The sequence below is a fragment of the Eleutherodactylus coqui genome, chromosome 6, assembly GCF_035609145.1.
Source record: "Eleutherodactylus coqui strain aEleCoq1 chromosome 6, aEleCoq1.hap1, whole genome shotgun sequence".
Lineage (NCBI taxonomy): Eukaryota > Metazoa > Chordata > Amphibia > Anura > Eleutherodactylidae > Eleutherodactylus > Eleutherodactylus coqui.
Genome location: NC_089842.1, coordinates 171,619,055 through 171,632,500, shown reverse-complemented (window position 1 = coordinate 171,632,500; position 13,446 = coordinate 171,619,055). Strand labels below are relative to the sequence as shown.

The 13,446-nt window shown below is 41.6% G+C and overlaps 1 protein-coding gene across 1 annotated transcript in view; it reads right to left on the bottom strand.

The window, feature by feature from the left end:
- Nucleotides 1–4,904: 4,904 nt before the first annotated feature.
- Nucleotides 4,905–13,446, bottom strand: part of SIX4 (SIX homeobox 4) — a 31,970-nt gene continuing 23,428 nt past the window's right edge. Inside the window, exon 3 of the mRNA XM_066608207.1 lies at nt 4,905–10,232. Coding sequence (XP_066464304.1) covers nt 9,430–10,232 — 803 coding nt within the window. The 3' untranslated portion in view covers nt 4,905–9,429. The remainder of the gene's footprint in view (nt 10,233–13,446) is intronic.

Sequence of the window (13,446 nt, the reverse complement as noted above, 5' to 3'; positions counted from 1 at the left end):
GGTAGGGGCAGATGGAAGCAAGGGCTCTCAGGACTCAACACCTCTGCTTTTATTTTTCTGGTGGAGTATGTACAACAAACTGTTTATGGTGTTCAAATTCAAAGCATTCAACACTTTAACCCCTTAAGTACATGGCTCCCCCTTCATTTTTGGTTTCTCCTCCCCGCTTGTAAAAAAAAAACTTTAAAAAAAAATCATCCCTTTTTATTTAAGTAGCTGTTCAAGGCTTGTTTTTTGTGGGAAGAGTTGTATTTTTCAGTGGTAATGTTTACTGTACTATATAAGGCACTGAAATTTTATTTAAAAAAGCAGCAATTTCACCATCTTTAGGGGAACGGGAGGGATCTTTGCTTTACAGTGTTCATACTACAACAACCCCCGCCCCCCCCCCCAAAAAAAAACCAAAAAAACATTTATTCTGTGGGTCAGTACAATGTAGTTTTTTTTGCTGCACCATTAAAAAATTATCTTTAAAGCAAATTGTGTTGACATCTTCTGACCGCCATAACTTTATCTTTCCATTGATGGGGCTGTACGAGGGCTCATCGACCTGTGGTTACTATTGGTACCATTTTGGAGAACATACGACTTTGTTCCCCAGAATTATGCTTTTGATCGCCTTGTCTCCAGGAAAATAATTTTAATAAAAACAAACATCTCAGCATGTCCTATTCTTGTCTGATTTTTGAGGTTTAGCACATTGGACAACACAAGGACAGGATGTCCGTGTTCTGTCCGATCAGAGTTATGTCTGAGAACTTTTTAGTACCCGTGTGCATATGTATGTACCCCTTAAGCTAGGTTCCAGCTCTGCTTCAATGTCTGTCCAAAGCCTTTCCATCTGACTTTCCAAAAACAGCATTACAAAAGTAACCATAAGCTTTCCGTAGTCGAAAGAACACCAGAAGTGCAAGCTCTCCCTGACCATGTTTCTGCTCCATTTTGTCAGTCTGCCACGCTGGTCGGTCGAGCAAAAGTGCTAGAAAAGGAAAGGAAACCAAAGGGGTTCTCCATTTGCCTAATGAAAGCCTATGGTTCCATCCAGGACTCTGTCTAAATGCAGTTTTCGGTGATTCAGAAGAATCTCTGGGACTGATAGGCTTGGCACACACTGGAACCAAGTGAACCCAGCCTTATAATTCATCCCCTCTCTGGATGGTTAAGCATCAAGTAATAAAGAAGTTATGGTAAAGCAACTGGGCTTATGGTAATCAATAGAAGGGTGTAACCACAGAGGGGGTAACAGAACCCAGCGGCCCCTCTGTCCCATAACAGTAAGCAAAATAAGGGAACAGTGCTGCAATACAAAGTCAAGTTTTTTGCTTGCTTTATAGTCAGCTACTATGAATAGCAGATGGCTTGCTGGACACAAACAGAAGCTAAATAAAAATATACTGACAATCAGTAATTACTTAAGTGACTTACCTTCTGCCTAATGTTAATACCTTTCAGTTCACAATGTTTGTTGTACATTATCTTAATATGAATCTTCTTGCTAGGAGTGCAGAATCTGTATTTAACCTTCTTATGAAAGCTCTAACCGGTCACCTTTAAGGATCTCAGGTTACTTATATGTCTTGTAACAGTTGAAGTATGGTTTCAGTTATGCCAAAATCAATGCGGCTGTATATTTGAGGCACAAAATGAAAATTTTTTAATTGAAAGGCAGGGTGTTATCAACCAACCAATCAAGTCCTTAAGACCCATTTAGACCAGACGATTCTCGCACAAAAAAAATAGCTTGAAGCCATCTATTGAGCGAAAATCTTTGGGTCTAAATGCACAGACCTTGTGCAGTTTTCGTGCACAAAAATTCTATTTTTCTTGAATTGAGTGATGAACTCTTAGCATTGCAGGCTGTTATCAGTCGGCAGTGCTGATAAGATTCTTACAGCCTGTGTCCCGCTGGTAGTTCACAGTGGGATGCCGGCTGTAATCCCGGAGAACAATACAGCTGTTTGCTTATGCAGAACAGCTGTATTGTTCGCCGAGCGGTAGTGGCAGTGTCCCGCTCTGCCTGCATAGCTCTTTAGTAGCTACTTAGCAACGCAAAAATGATCGCTCAAAACTGTCACTCAAACTGTTGTTTGAGCGATCTGTAAGTGTGAATGGGGTCTTACATTTACTTTGGAATTACAGCTATGCTTTGATTAACTGTACTAGGCAAGGCATTTTCTTCATTAATCTTTGTGCAATATATGCAGTGATGTGGATGCAATCTCTTGATACAGATCGAATTTGACTCCATATTTATTTGAGGAGATTAGTGATCAGTTCCATGGATCGCATACACAATCATGAATACTAGTTCCTAAGTACATGGCTTTGCCACAGACTCCGAACACAGGCCCATTAGATGCGTTTTCTGCAACATAGCATGTGATGGTACACGGCATGACTTTTCTTTTGGCTGGGAAGAAAACTCTGTATGAGAGTTGGATGAAAACTAGCATTGGCACACTAGTTTACCACCTCTACAATGGAGCCAACTCGGTTAATGTTCTATTACATTTGTGTGCATTGACTCTTCTGAACTATTGCAACAATTTCCATTCTAGTGTAAGCACTTGCTAAAAACAACTATTAACATTACTTGCCAGGGGTATAAAAAAAAAGGCATCTGTACTGTAACTATGCCAATTTTCCTGAGATCAAATAATGTTGAGCCACCTTATTGCTTTAGAACCACCTTCAACCTTTGAGATACAGGGACAGATATATCAAAGCTGGTGCAAAACAAAAGTAGAGCAGTTACCCACAGCTACAAGATTTCTCAAATATTATAAAATGGAATATGTATTGACTGATTGAATGCTATGGGTAATTGCCCCATTTTTGATAAGTGTGTGCCAGCCAGTTTTCATGATGATCCACGAGGCAGCATTAGAGCAAGAGACTGCCACACATCCATTCTATATGCACGCTTCCTGTGGGAGGATGAACCCAGTAACTTATTTTTGCCTTGTAAGAGAAAGTGGTGGCATGATGGTGGATATTAGTGTCTCATAAGGAAAGGCCAATGCCTCCTCCAACTCTTTGTGGTTGGGGTAGTTGCCCAAGTTCAAGCTTGTTGTTAAAAGTCCAGCAGACTAGAAGATATTGAAGATCTGATTTTTCATGTACTTTGCAGGAGCTCATATGCTGCATGTCTAGTCAATCCCCATGTATATCTTTCATATTCCCTATCATTTACCCCCAAATACAGCATGCATGTTTTCTATTCTTTCCCTACATAATGAATATTCTTGGTTCTGACACTCCATAAAACTTTCAACCTGCATTATTTTCTTCTTGTACAAAGATATGTCAGACACAGTAATACCTACACAGCCTCCACCTCCTCTTCAGGGCTCTGGCACTACTGCTATGGATATGGGGGGCCATGCAGCTTCTCTGAGACTTTAGGTCACACAATCAAAGTCATTGTTACTATCCTATCTCTTCCCTTAGTTCTTAGCCTGGAATGCTTCAACATGGCTCCCCAGATCAAATACAGACATCCAACAACTGGACAGTAAATAACAGTTCGGATTTGAGGTGTTTGATTGTTCTGTGAAAAGAAAGCCAGGAGCTAAGAGTTCTCAGATTTAGGCCTTAGTCACACGGGCGTTTTTTCACGCGATTTGTGGATCGCATGACGGATGCGCATCCGCAAATCGCGTGACCGATGCGCGCAAGTCGCCCGAAAATCTGCTCCTAGCCGCGTTTCATTAGAAACGGGCCGGAGCTGTCCAGCGCATTGCATTCAATGGAGACGGCAATAGAGCCGGCTCCATTTAAAGCAATGCGCTGCGGGCGAGCCCGGGATGAATTGTCGGGAAGGGCTTAAATATATAAGCCCTTCCCTGTAATTCATCCTAAAATGTGTAAAAATAAAAAATATATATATACTCGCCTTCTCCCGGCAGCCGGAGCTCCGCGCGGCCGTCCTGCAGTGGGTGTGAGTCAGACCTGCCCCCTGATTGGCTCAGCGCTGAGCCAATCAGAGGCATGTCTCACTCACACCCATTCATGAATGGATGTGAGTTAGACCTGCCCCTGATTGGCTCAGCGCTGAGAGGCAGCAGTCACTCACCCATTCATGAATGGGTGTGTGAGTGAAACCTTCCTCTGATTGGTCAGGGCTGTGACCAATCAGAGGCAGATCATTCAGCAGCCGGGGATTTTAAAGCCCCGCCGGCTGAATAGTGCCGAGAAGCAGTTCAGGAGAACTGACAGCGGCCGCGGCTGGACTCCGGCTGCAGCGGAAAGGTGAGTATACAATTTTTTTTTATTTTAACACATTTTAGGATGAATTGCAGGGAAGGGCTTATATATTTAAGCCCTTCCCGACAATTCACCCCGCGCACGCCGGCAGCCCATTGCTTTCAATGGAGCGGCTGTATTGCCGGCTCCATTGAATTCAATGGGCAAACATCGTTCTTCTCTGTCACAGCTGTTACAGCTGTGGCAGAGAAGAATGATTTGTCTTCTATATGTTCTCAATGGGGTCGGCGCTGCTGCCGCCGGCCCCATTGAGCGCATATAGAGAAGAGAACAGGAATCGCAGATCGCAGATAGGTGCGATCTGCGATTTCTGTTCTATAATTTATCGGACGAGCGCATAAAAAGCGCTCATGTGTCCGATACCATTGCAAAGCAATGGTTTTATAAAATCGCTGGACGCATGCGCAAATCGCGGCTAAAAACGCCCGTCTGACTAAGGCCTTACAGTGTAACCCAGGAAATGAACCCCATATATAACTATAATGGATGTCTATAGTGTTGTACTAATTTGCGCAATATTATGGCTATAGACAAAATGTTCTTGGGGTGCCATGTTGCTGCTGTACATCAAAACAGCATCCAATAGTTGCCCAACATTTTTATATAGCTTCATAAAAGGACCTGAAGTGACAAACAAATGTATAAATATAAAAGTTTATTCAGTATAGTGTTTAGAAAAATAAGTTCACATCATTTCAGAATACAATAAAACTTGGGAAGAATAAATCCCTATTACAGTACAATGAAAACAAAAAATATATATACGATACCTCTTTGGTTGGGTAACTGCACAGAAATGGTTTTTGACTTGAGGTTGGTACCATTAGCAAGAAATGCATCATGAAACATAAAAAAAAAAAACTACATAAACATTTCAGATGTGTTCTATTCTCATAAATCATCATAAGGCACAAAAGAAACAAAATATAAATAAAAATAACATGCACAAGGAAAAAAACAGTCTGAAAAATAGAACAGAAGGCCGGATATGAGACATGCATATAAGTTAAAGAAAATAAAAATACAACTAAATGCCACCAATTCCCACTTTATAAACTAGACAAGAAATTAGATCCTGTACATTTTTGCTTGCTTTTAGTTGTATTGTTCTAATGTTTACAAACCCTTCTTGAAAATAAAAGTAAAACATGCAAAACAGAAGTCAAGTAAACAGAAGACTAACAAAAAGTTGTGAAATTCGACAATTTTTTTTCTTTTGTTAACAAAAAAAAAAAGCATTCATTTTTCACTAGTTGGAAGCAAAAACCCTAAGAATAAATAGTATTTTGCACATCATTATATATTTGTTAATGCAGGTTCCATGCAATAGTGAAAAAAAATGCCTAAATAGGTTTTCTGTTAAAATTGTAAAATAGTGCAAAACAATTCATATAAATGTAGTGTTTAAACTCTAGGGACGAAATTTCAACAGAAATCAGGGCAATAATTGATAAAGAATTGATTGTCTTTCCCTTTGTAAATCAGGGCTACCTTACTATGTGCTTATGCTGAAAAAACTACAACTACATTGCAAAGTAAGTTTCCTTATTTTCAGGATAAGGGGACTGTGAAGAGAAAAATTGTAATATACATTAGCGTTGTAAGAAGACAAACATATACATATATATATTTGACTGATCTACTCTTTTAATAATGTTCTTTGCTACAGTTAAATGGCCTATAGGCCAGAAGGCACCAGGAAAGTTATTAAAATTGCTATATTTGAACAAGAGAAAAAACAAAAAAAGGTTTTCAACAACCTCACACAATGAAGAGGACAATAGGGATCACATTTCAAAAACTTGTTGTGGGTAATCGTTGAACAATTGAGGTGGTTACATAATTAGGTTTACAAAAAATGAAAATTAAGTATATGCTGCATTTTGAAATTCTTTAGACCTTTTAATTTTTTTGTTTTACAATTTGCTATGTTGTGGGCTTGTGCAAATTAAAGAAAATGTCAAGTTTTCCCCCATCATTCTACACTCAATCCCCCATAATGAGTAAAATTAGAATGTTAGTTTTACTTTTTAAAAATTTACAAATATTTCTAAGATTTAGGATTGACTTAAGTATTTAGACCCTTTGGTATTACACTTAAAAAGTAGTTCTGGGGGCCTCACATTTCTCTTGATCATCTTAGGAATGTTTCTACACCTTGACTGGAGTCCACCAATTAAATGACACCCATGTCTATATGAGGTTGAAGCTCACAATGCATATCAGAGCCAAAACTAAGCAATGAGGAGAAAAGAACTGTCTATAAAGCTCAGAGATAGGATTGTGTGGAGGCAAAGATCTGGAGAAGCTACTAAAAATTTCTGCTGCGCTGAAATTTTACAAGAGTTTTAAACAACTACGACTTCTTAGAGCTGGCTAACCCACCAAACTAACTAATCACGGACAAGAGCCTTAGTATGAGAGGTGACTAAGAATCTAATTGGTCACTCTGGCTAAGCTCCAAAGATCCTGTGTGCAAATGGAACAAAATTCCCGAAGGTCAACCGTCACTGCAGCCTCCAAACTGGGCTTTAACCCTTTCCAATCCATTTATTTTTTCTCACCCATTCTCCCCAGCTCCAAATAAATTGGAGCTAGGGAGAATGGGTGAGAAAAAATACATTTCCCTGCACCCTCCTGAACTGACAGAGTTCAGGAGGGTGCAGATGCTCACTGCACTGTGGGGGATCCTGCTTACCTGTCCGGCGTCTTCCTCATTCTCCTTCTGCCTCCCGGCTCGGCGATCATGTGACTGCTGGGGTCAGGTGGCATCCAGCGGTCACATGATCGCCGAGCCGGGAGACAGAAGGGAGAATGCGGAAGACACCGGACAGGTAAGCAGGTCCTCCCACAGTGCAGGCTCCCGGCTCGGCGTTCATGTGACCGCCGGGGGTCAGGTAACACCAGCGGTAACATGATCGCCGGCCAGAATCTATGCATTGCATAGCGCTAATTGAGCGCTATTTAATGTGTAAAGGAGAAGGCAGAAAGGGTTAAAAACCCTTTCTGCCTTATTCTCGGGGGTCTTCGATGAGGACCAGTGCAGAAGTGTATCTGCACCTGATGTGTCTGACGATCGGGTGCAGATCCACTCCTGCAGTGTCGGGCCTGCCCCGACATCGGAGCTGTGGAGGGAAATTATGATGTCGGGGCAGGCCCGACATTGGACTGGAAAGGGTTAAGACTTTAAGAGTAGCCAGAATGAAGCCTCTTCTCAGTAAAGGACAAATGAAAGCCCACCTGGAGTTTGCCAAACGAACCTAAGCAACTCTCAGACTGAGAAACAAGATTCTCTGGTTTGATGAAATCAAGACTGAACTTTTCGGCCTCAATTCTAAGCTTTATGTCTGGAGGAAACCAGGCACTGTCCATCACTATCCCTACAGTGAAGCCTGGTGGTGGCAGCATCATGCATCATGGGGGTGTTTTTCAGCGGTAGGGGGACTGGTTAGGGTTGATGGAAAGCTGAATGGAGCAAAGTACAGAAATATTCTTAAAGGGGTTGTCCCGAGGCAGCAAGTGGGTCTGTACACTTCTGCATGGCCATAATAATGCACTTTGTAATGTACATTGTGCATTAATTATGAGCCATGCAGAAGTTATAAAAAGTTTTATACTTACCTGTTCCGTTGCTGGCGTCCTCGTCTCCATGGTGCCGACTAATTTTCGCCCTCCGATGGCCAAATTAGCCGCGCTTGCGCAGTCCGGGTCTTCTGCAGTCTTCTATGGGGCTCCGTGTAGCTCCGTGTAGCTCCGCCCCGTCACGTGCCGATTCCAGCCAATCAGGAGGCTGGAATCGGCAGTGGACCGCACAGAAGAGCTGCGGTCCACGGAGGAAGAGGCCATCTTCAGCGGTGAGTAGAGAAGTCACCGGAGCGCGGGGATTCAGGTAAGCGCTCCGGTGAGCTTTCTTTACCTCCCTGCATCGGGGTTGTCTCGCGCCGAACGGGGGGGGGGTTGAAAAAAAAAAAAACCCGTTTCGGCGCGGGACAACCCCTTTAATGAAAACCTGATACAGAGTGTAAGGGACCTCAGACTGGGAAAAAGGTTCACCTTCCATCAGGACAATGACCCTAAGCACACAGCCATGACAACACAGAAGTGGCTTAGGGACATCTCTGTTAATGTCCTTGAGTGGCCAAGTCAGAGCCCTGCCTTGAAACAAATCGAACATCTCTGGAGAGACCTCAAAACCGCTATCTACAGACGGACCCCACCCAACCTCATAGCTTGAGAGGATCCACAAAGAAGAATGGCAGAAAATCCCCAAATCCAGGTGTGTAAACCATGTGGCATCAAAGCCAAGAAGACTGGAGGCTCTAATCACTGCCAAAGGTGCTTCAACTAAGTACTGAGTACAGGGTGTGCATACTTATGTCAATGCAAAATGTTAGGTTTTCATTTATGAAAAAAAAAAATTTCTAACCTTTTGTTTTCACTTTGTCATTACAGGGCATTGAGTGCAGAATGATGGAGAAAACCCTGAATTTTTTTGTTTAGTTGCATAAGGCCTACAACATAAAATATAAAAAAGTGAAAGGGCCTGAAGACTTTCCAATTGCACTGTATAATGGATCTTTTCCAGCACTACATAAGATTATGTAGATTACAGTTGAAGTTTAGACTACATTCCTTTAATTATTTGAGTTTTCCAACAAGCCGGTAAATATCAGTAATAGCATTTGTGATTTAGCAGAAAAGAACTACATGTAACATTCCAATCTGTCCATTTTAGTTTATCAAAATGTCAAGTAGATTATTCTTTTGGGGACAATAAGGGGAAAACAAAAACACAGACAATAGAAACCACAAACCTGCTTCCATTATTTCTCTAGTTTGTGATAAACATTTTTCCAGCATATTCCCAAAACAAAAAAAATAAAAAAAAAAAGATACGTACCAATAAGGCTTTTTTTACATTTTTTTTTTTACCTTGAACCCAATATGTGATAACAGTATAACAATAGTACTTCAGATGGTCTTCCCTTTACTTACCCACCTTTCATGAAAAAGGTTAAATATGGTACGGGGCCCAAAAAAAAACAACCAAAACAAAAACAAAAACAAAGCAGTGCGATTTACTAGAAGTTCTATTCAAACAAATAAGTATGAAACCAAACATCAGAGAGAATCCCCTGTCGGACATGATACGTGTACCATCTATTATATGTCTTGCATGTCCTCTTCCATTTGAACGTTCTGAAGCTTGGCCAATTCTTTCTTACCAGTTTCAAGTTCTTCGCAGCCTGCGTTAACCATACCACTAATGACATACTTGGATTTAGCATCCAACAACATGACACTTCCACTGATTGTGGTATTCTGCTCCATGGGGAGGTAATTCTCCTTGGATTCAGCTACATGCTGCAGAACTAGGTTGTGCTGACTATTGAAATCCTGGTGGGCTTGTGTGGAAGGAAGACTGGGGTTATTACCGCTTGCAGCAACTTGTTCTCCAAGGTCGGACTGCGCCGAGGTCACAGACAGGAGATCCTGGGCAGCGATGTAGTGACAGTTCTGCAGAGGTGCAAAGTTTGCATTACTTGTGGCTGTGACACTTGTTGTGGTGGCAGCGGCATGTGTGGAAATGGGCTGGCTGAGAGAGACCGACTGGTTCCCTGTAACAGAGGCGAGATTTCCAGAAGCAGTTATTAAAGTAGGAGCGAGTGAAAAATTGTGAGCATGAGCTCCATTCACTAAGGAAGCAGCGACAGACTGCAGGGTCTCTTCAGAAGACATGCTAATGTTTACTTGTGCTGTGCTTTGATTGACAGGCATTAACGGAGAAAAGACGAGACTTCGTTCCAGGCCATCTTGTTTTATTGAATGCGGAACGGTGTAGACAACTGTGCTGGGAGGGAGGGAGCTGAGGAACACTTTTCCTTGATCACCGCTTGAGATGGTGTCACTTGTAAAGGTCCCTCCGTCTGAAGTACCAGGGACAACAGAAAGGTTTCCAATATTGCCTGCAAATAGAAATTTGTACATTTACTTGTTAAAATGTCTAATTACTCTTCAAAAATGGTCATCATTCACAATCAAAATACAGGATCTACAAAATAGGAGTCACAGACTGTCTGGCGCTTAAGACTCCACACAAGAAGTAGGCTATATCTTAAAGGAAGGCATCTGACTTTTGGCCTAGTGAGGCAATATACTTTTACATGTGTGTCAACATGAGGAATCCAACAATGCCTTTATTTTGTTCCACTCAGTCTCCCATCTACAAACATCACCCCAGAAATTTTTAGCATGCTCTATGCCAATTAGCTTTAGACTACCCATTGGGCGGTCTACTTCTCTCAGCGGTCCAGGCCTTCTCTCCATCTATTCAACTCAAAGACCCCTTTTCCTTGCTGAGTAACATCTCTAGCTCTGCCTGCCGCATGCACATGACATCAATTTGGCCCAATAGGGAGTCAGAACGCGTGCGCCCAAATGCTCAGTGTAGCGCAAGCTCTTTGAAAGTGGAACACACTCTGGAGAGGTCACTCAGCAAGGCGTTTTTAGTTGAATAGTTGGCAGAGTTGGACAGCCTATTTGACGGTTCACAGCTAATTAGCATACGGCGTGTGAACAATTTCTTAAGCGATATCTCGAGATAATAAAAGGTACCGCTGCATTCCACACGTCCCACATGTAAAAAATATAAGGTGACAAACTTCCTTTAAAAGCAGTTTTACCACCAGAGACATTTATTCCCTAGTCACAGGAGAGGTGACAAATGGGGATCTGACTTCTGGGACCCTCACTCATCCCAAGAACCGCAAGCCTGAATGCCCCATGTCATGGAGCGGCGGAGTACATACTTGACCACTGCTCCATTCTCTTCTATGGGACAGGAAGAAATCAATGTGCACGGCCACTTCCCACTATCACAGAAGTGAATAGAGCAGTAGTCTTGGATGCGTACTGCTGCTCCCCTCACATGGGGCATTGGACGAAGCGGGTCTCTGGAACGGTGAGGATCACGGTGGTCAGGTTTTCAGTGGTCGGACATTTATGGATAGGGAATACATGTCTTTGGTGGCAAAACCCCTTTGAATCAAATAACGTATGACTTTAAAATGCCTGGCTGGTCTAACAGAATAAAAACTGAACACTGCAATGTGCTTTTCACAATATCACATGCCTTCTGCAAGGATCCCTTCCCTGAGTGTCCCCATTACCACAGCATTATTAATGCATAATTAAAGGGGTTATCCAGCTTATTAAAAAATACAGTTGATACCCCTGCAAATGTTACAGAACAAGAAAAAAATATATTATACTCTCTTTCCCCCGGCAGTCCAGCAAAGATGTTTTGGCGGAATCCATGTCATTGTTTGCAAGTGGACAGCATGTGCCGTGCTACTGAGATCATGGGTCCCATCGTGAGCAGCCACATGCTGCCTGCTTGTAAATAAAGACCAAGAGGAGAGGAGAGAACACATTTTTAATAAATATTTGCAGTGGTTTATAAATGGGTTTTTTAAACATTTAGTCCTGATCGTTGTATTAATATGCATCAGGGTCCAATTTATATAGATGTATGCCAATATACAGCAGCTGCCACCTATAATACAGTCCGGTAAGAAATAATTTCTAAAAATAAAGGCTTTTTGTATTGTTCTTTCACTTTTTTTTTTTTTTATTGTTCACTTTGGTCCTTGGAAACAGCAAAGTGAATACTGTAAATATTTAATGGACTTATTCAAGTTACCTTACAGTAAAGAACGTTGTAGTTTGGATGGTCTGCTATAAACACCAGCAGCGTATACACACATGATACAATGTTATATACAGTAACTATAAGAGTAGCAGTTGAAATCAACATAAAACCTAAGTAAGCTGCAGACTAACGCTGCACCGCTGATCACCCCTACTGGGATGCAAATAAGCACACTGTTCTAGAACCATGTGTTTTTAGAATATGACAGTTCTATGGGGTTCATAGGGTTAATGAACTTGTACTGGATAGTCATGTCGTCCAGATGTGCATGCGATATAAGAATTCATTACTGCATGCAAAATGTAGAGCAGGTAATTTTTCATGAGGTTGCAAAACCACCTTAAATAACAGCACTTCCAGTTTATTTTAAGGTCTCCTTTACACGAGCGTATGCACATTTGCGCAATTTTTGCACGTTGAACAAGGCTTTTTTCTGCACGCGTTTCAACATTTTTCACTGTGCTTTTTGTGCCCACATGGCATAAGCATGCATCAGACTCACCTATTGAAATGGCCAATTAGTCTAATGAGTACTTCTTTCTACACTGTTTCAAGCATCTCCTAGCGTATTTTGTGCACCCCCTTGACTTCTAAGCGGTCTTTGGGTGTGCAAATGCGCAGAAGAATACGGCATGCTGTGTTTTTTTTCTGCACCGCCAAACTGCATATATGTTAAAAGAGACCCATTGAAATGGATTGGTTTTATTCTCTGAATCATGTGTACACAAGTTTTGCGTGCACAAATATGCCTATGTGATGCCGGCCTAACACACTTTCAAATAGACACTTTTCAACCACTTTAGTGATATCTGAGTAAATTTACTACTTGTTGGTGAGTCATAATGGAATTACCTGACCAAACCATTTAGATACCTTTAGTTACATTTCATAGTGAAGACCTTAAGCTGGCTATGCATATTAAATAGCTGGCGGACCACCTATACGAAAGATCCTCCTGTGAATAGTTTTTACACCAAAAGTCTAGACATGCTGCTAATTTCATCAATTTGCAGTATTTATAGCATAAAAAAATACCTAATCTTTTTCTACTTTCCTGTGTTCCCCTTAATGCTGCTGCTATTCTGTGCTGCTGGGATGGTCTCCTTCCCCCTCTGGCAGCTATCTATATAGTTCCTTCTTACTTTCCCTGCAAATAGGTTATGTGGGATTCAGAGTACAAACTGTATATGCTATGCAGCACACACTCCCAGCATGCTAAACAATAACTGAATATGCATGCGAAGAGTTGCTATCTGCTGTAGGGAAAAGATGAGAGCATCACTACACAGACTGATACCATCCAAATCAGCCAACTTTAATCAAATCCGTATACACTGGAAACTGACAAACGGCAAGCAGTCTGTAAATACACAACTTCCCATCTCTTTAAAGTTTTCAAAGAGAGTAAGAAAGGAGAAAAATAGTTGGGGCAGAAACCAGTATAAAAAAAAAAAAAGCCCCCATACTTG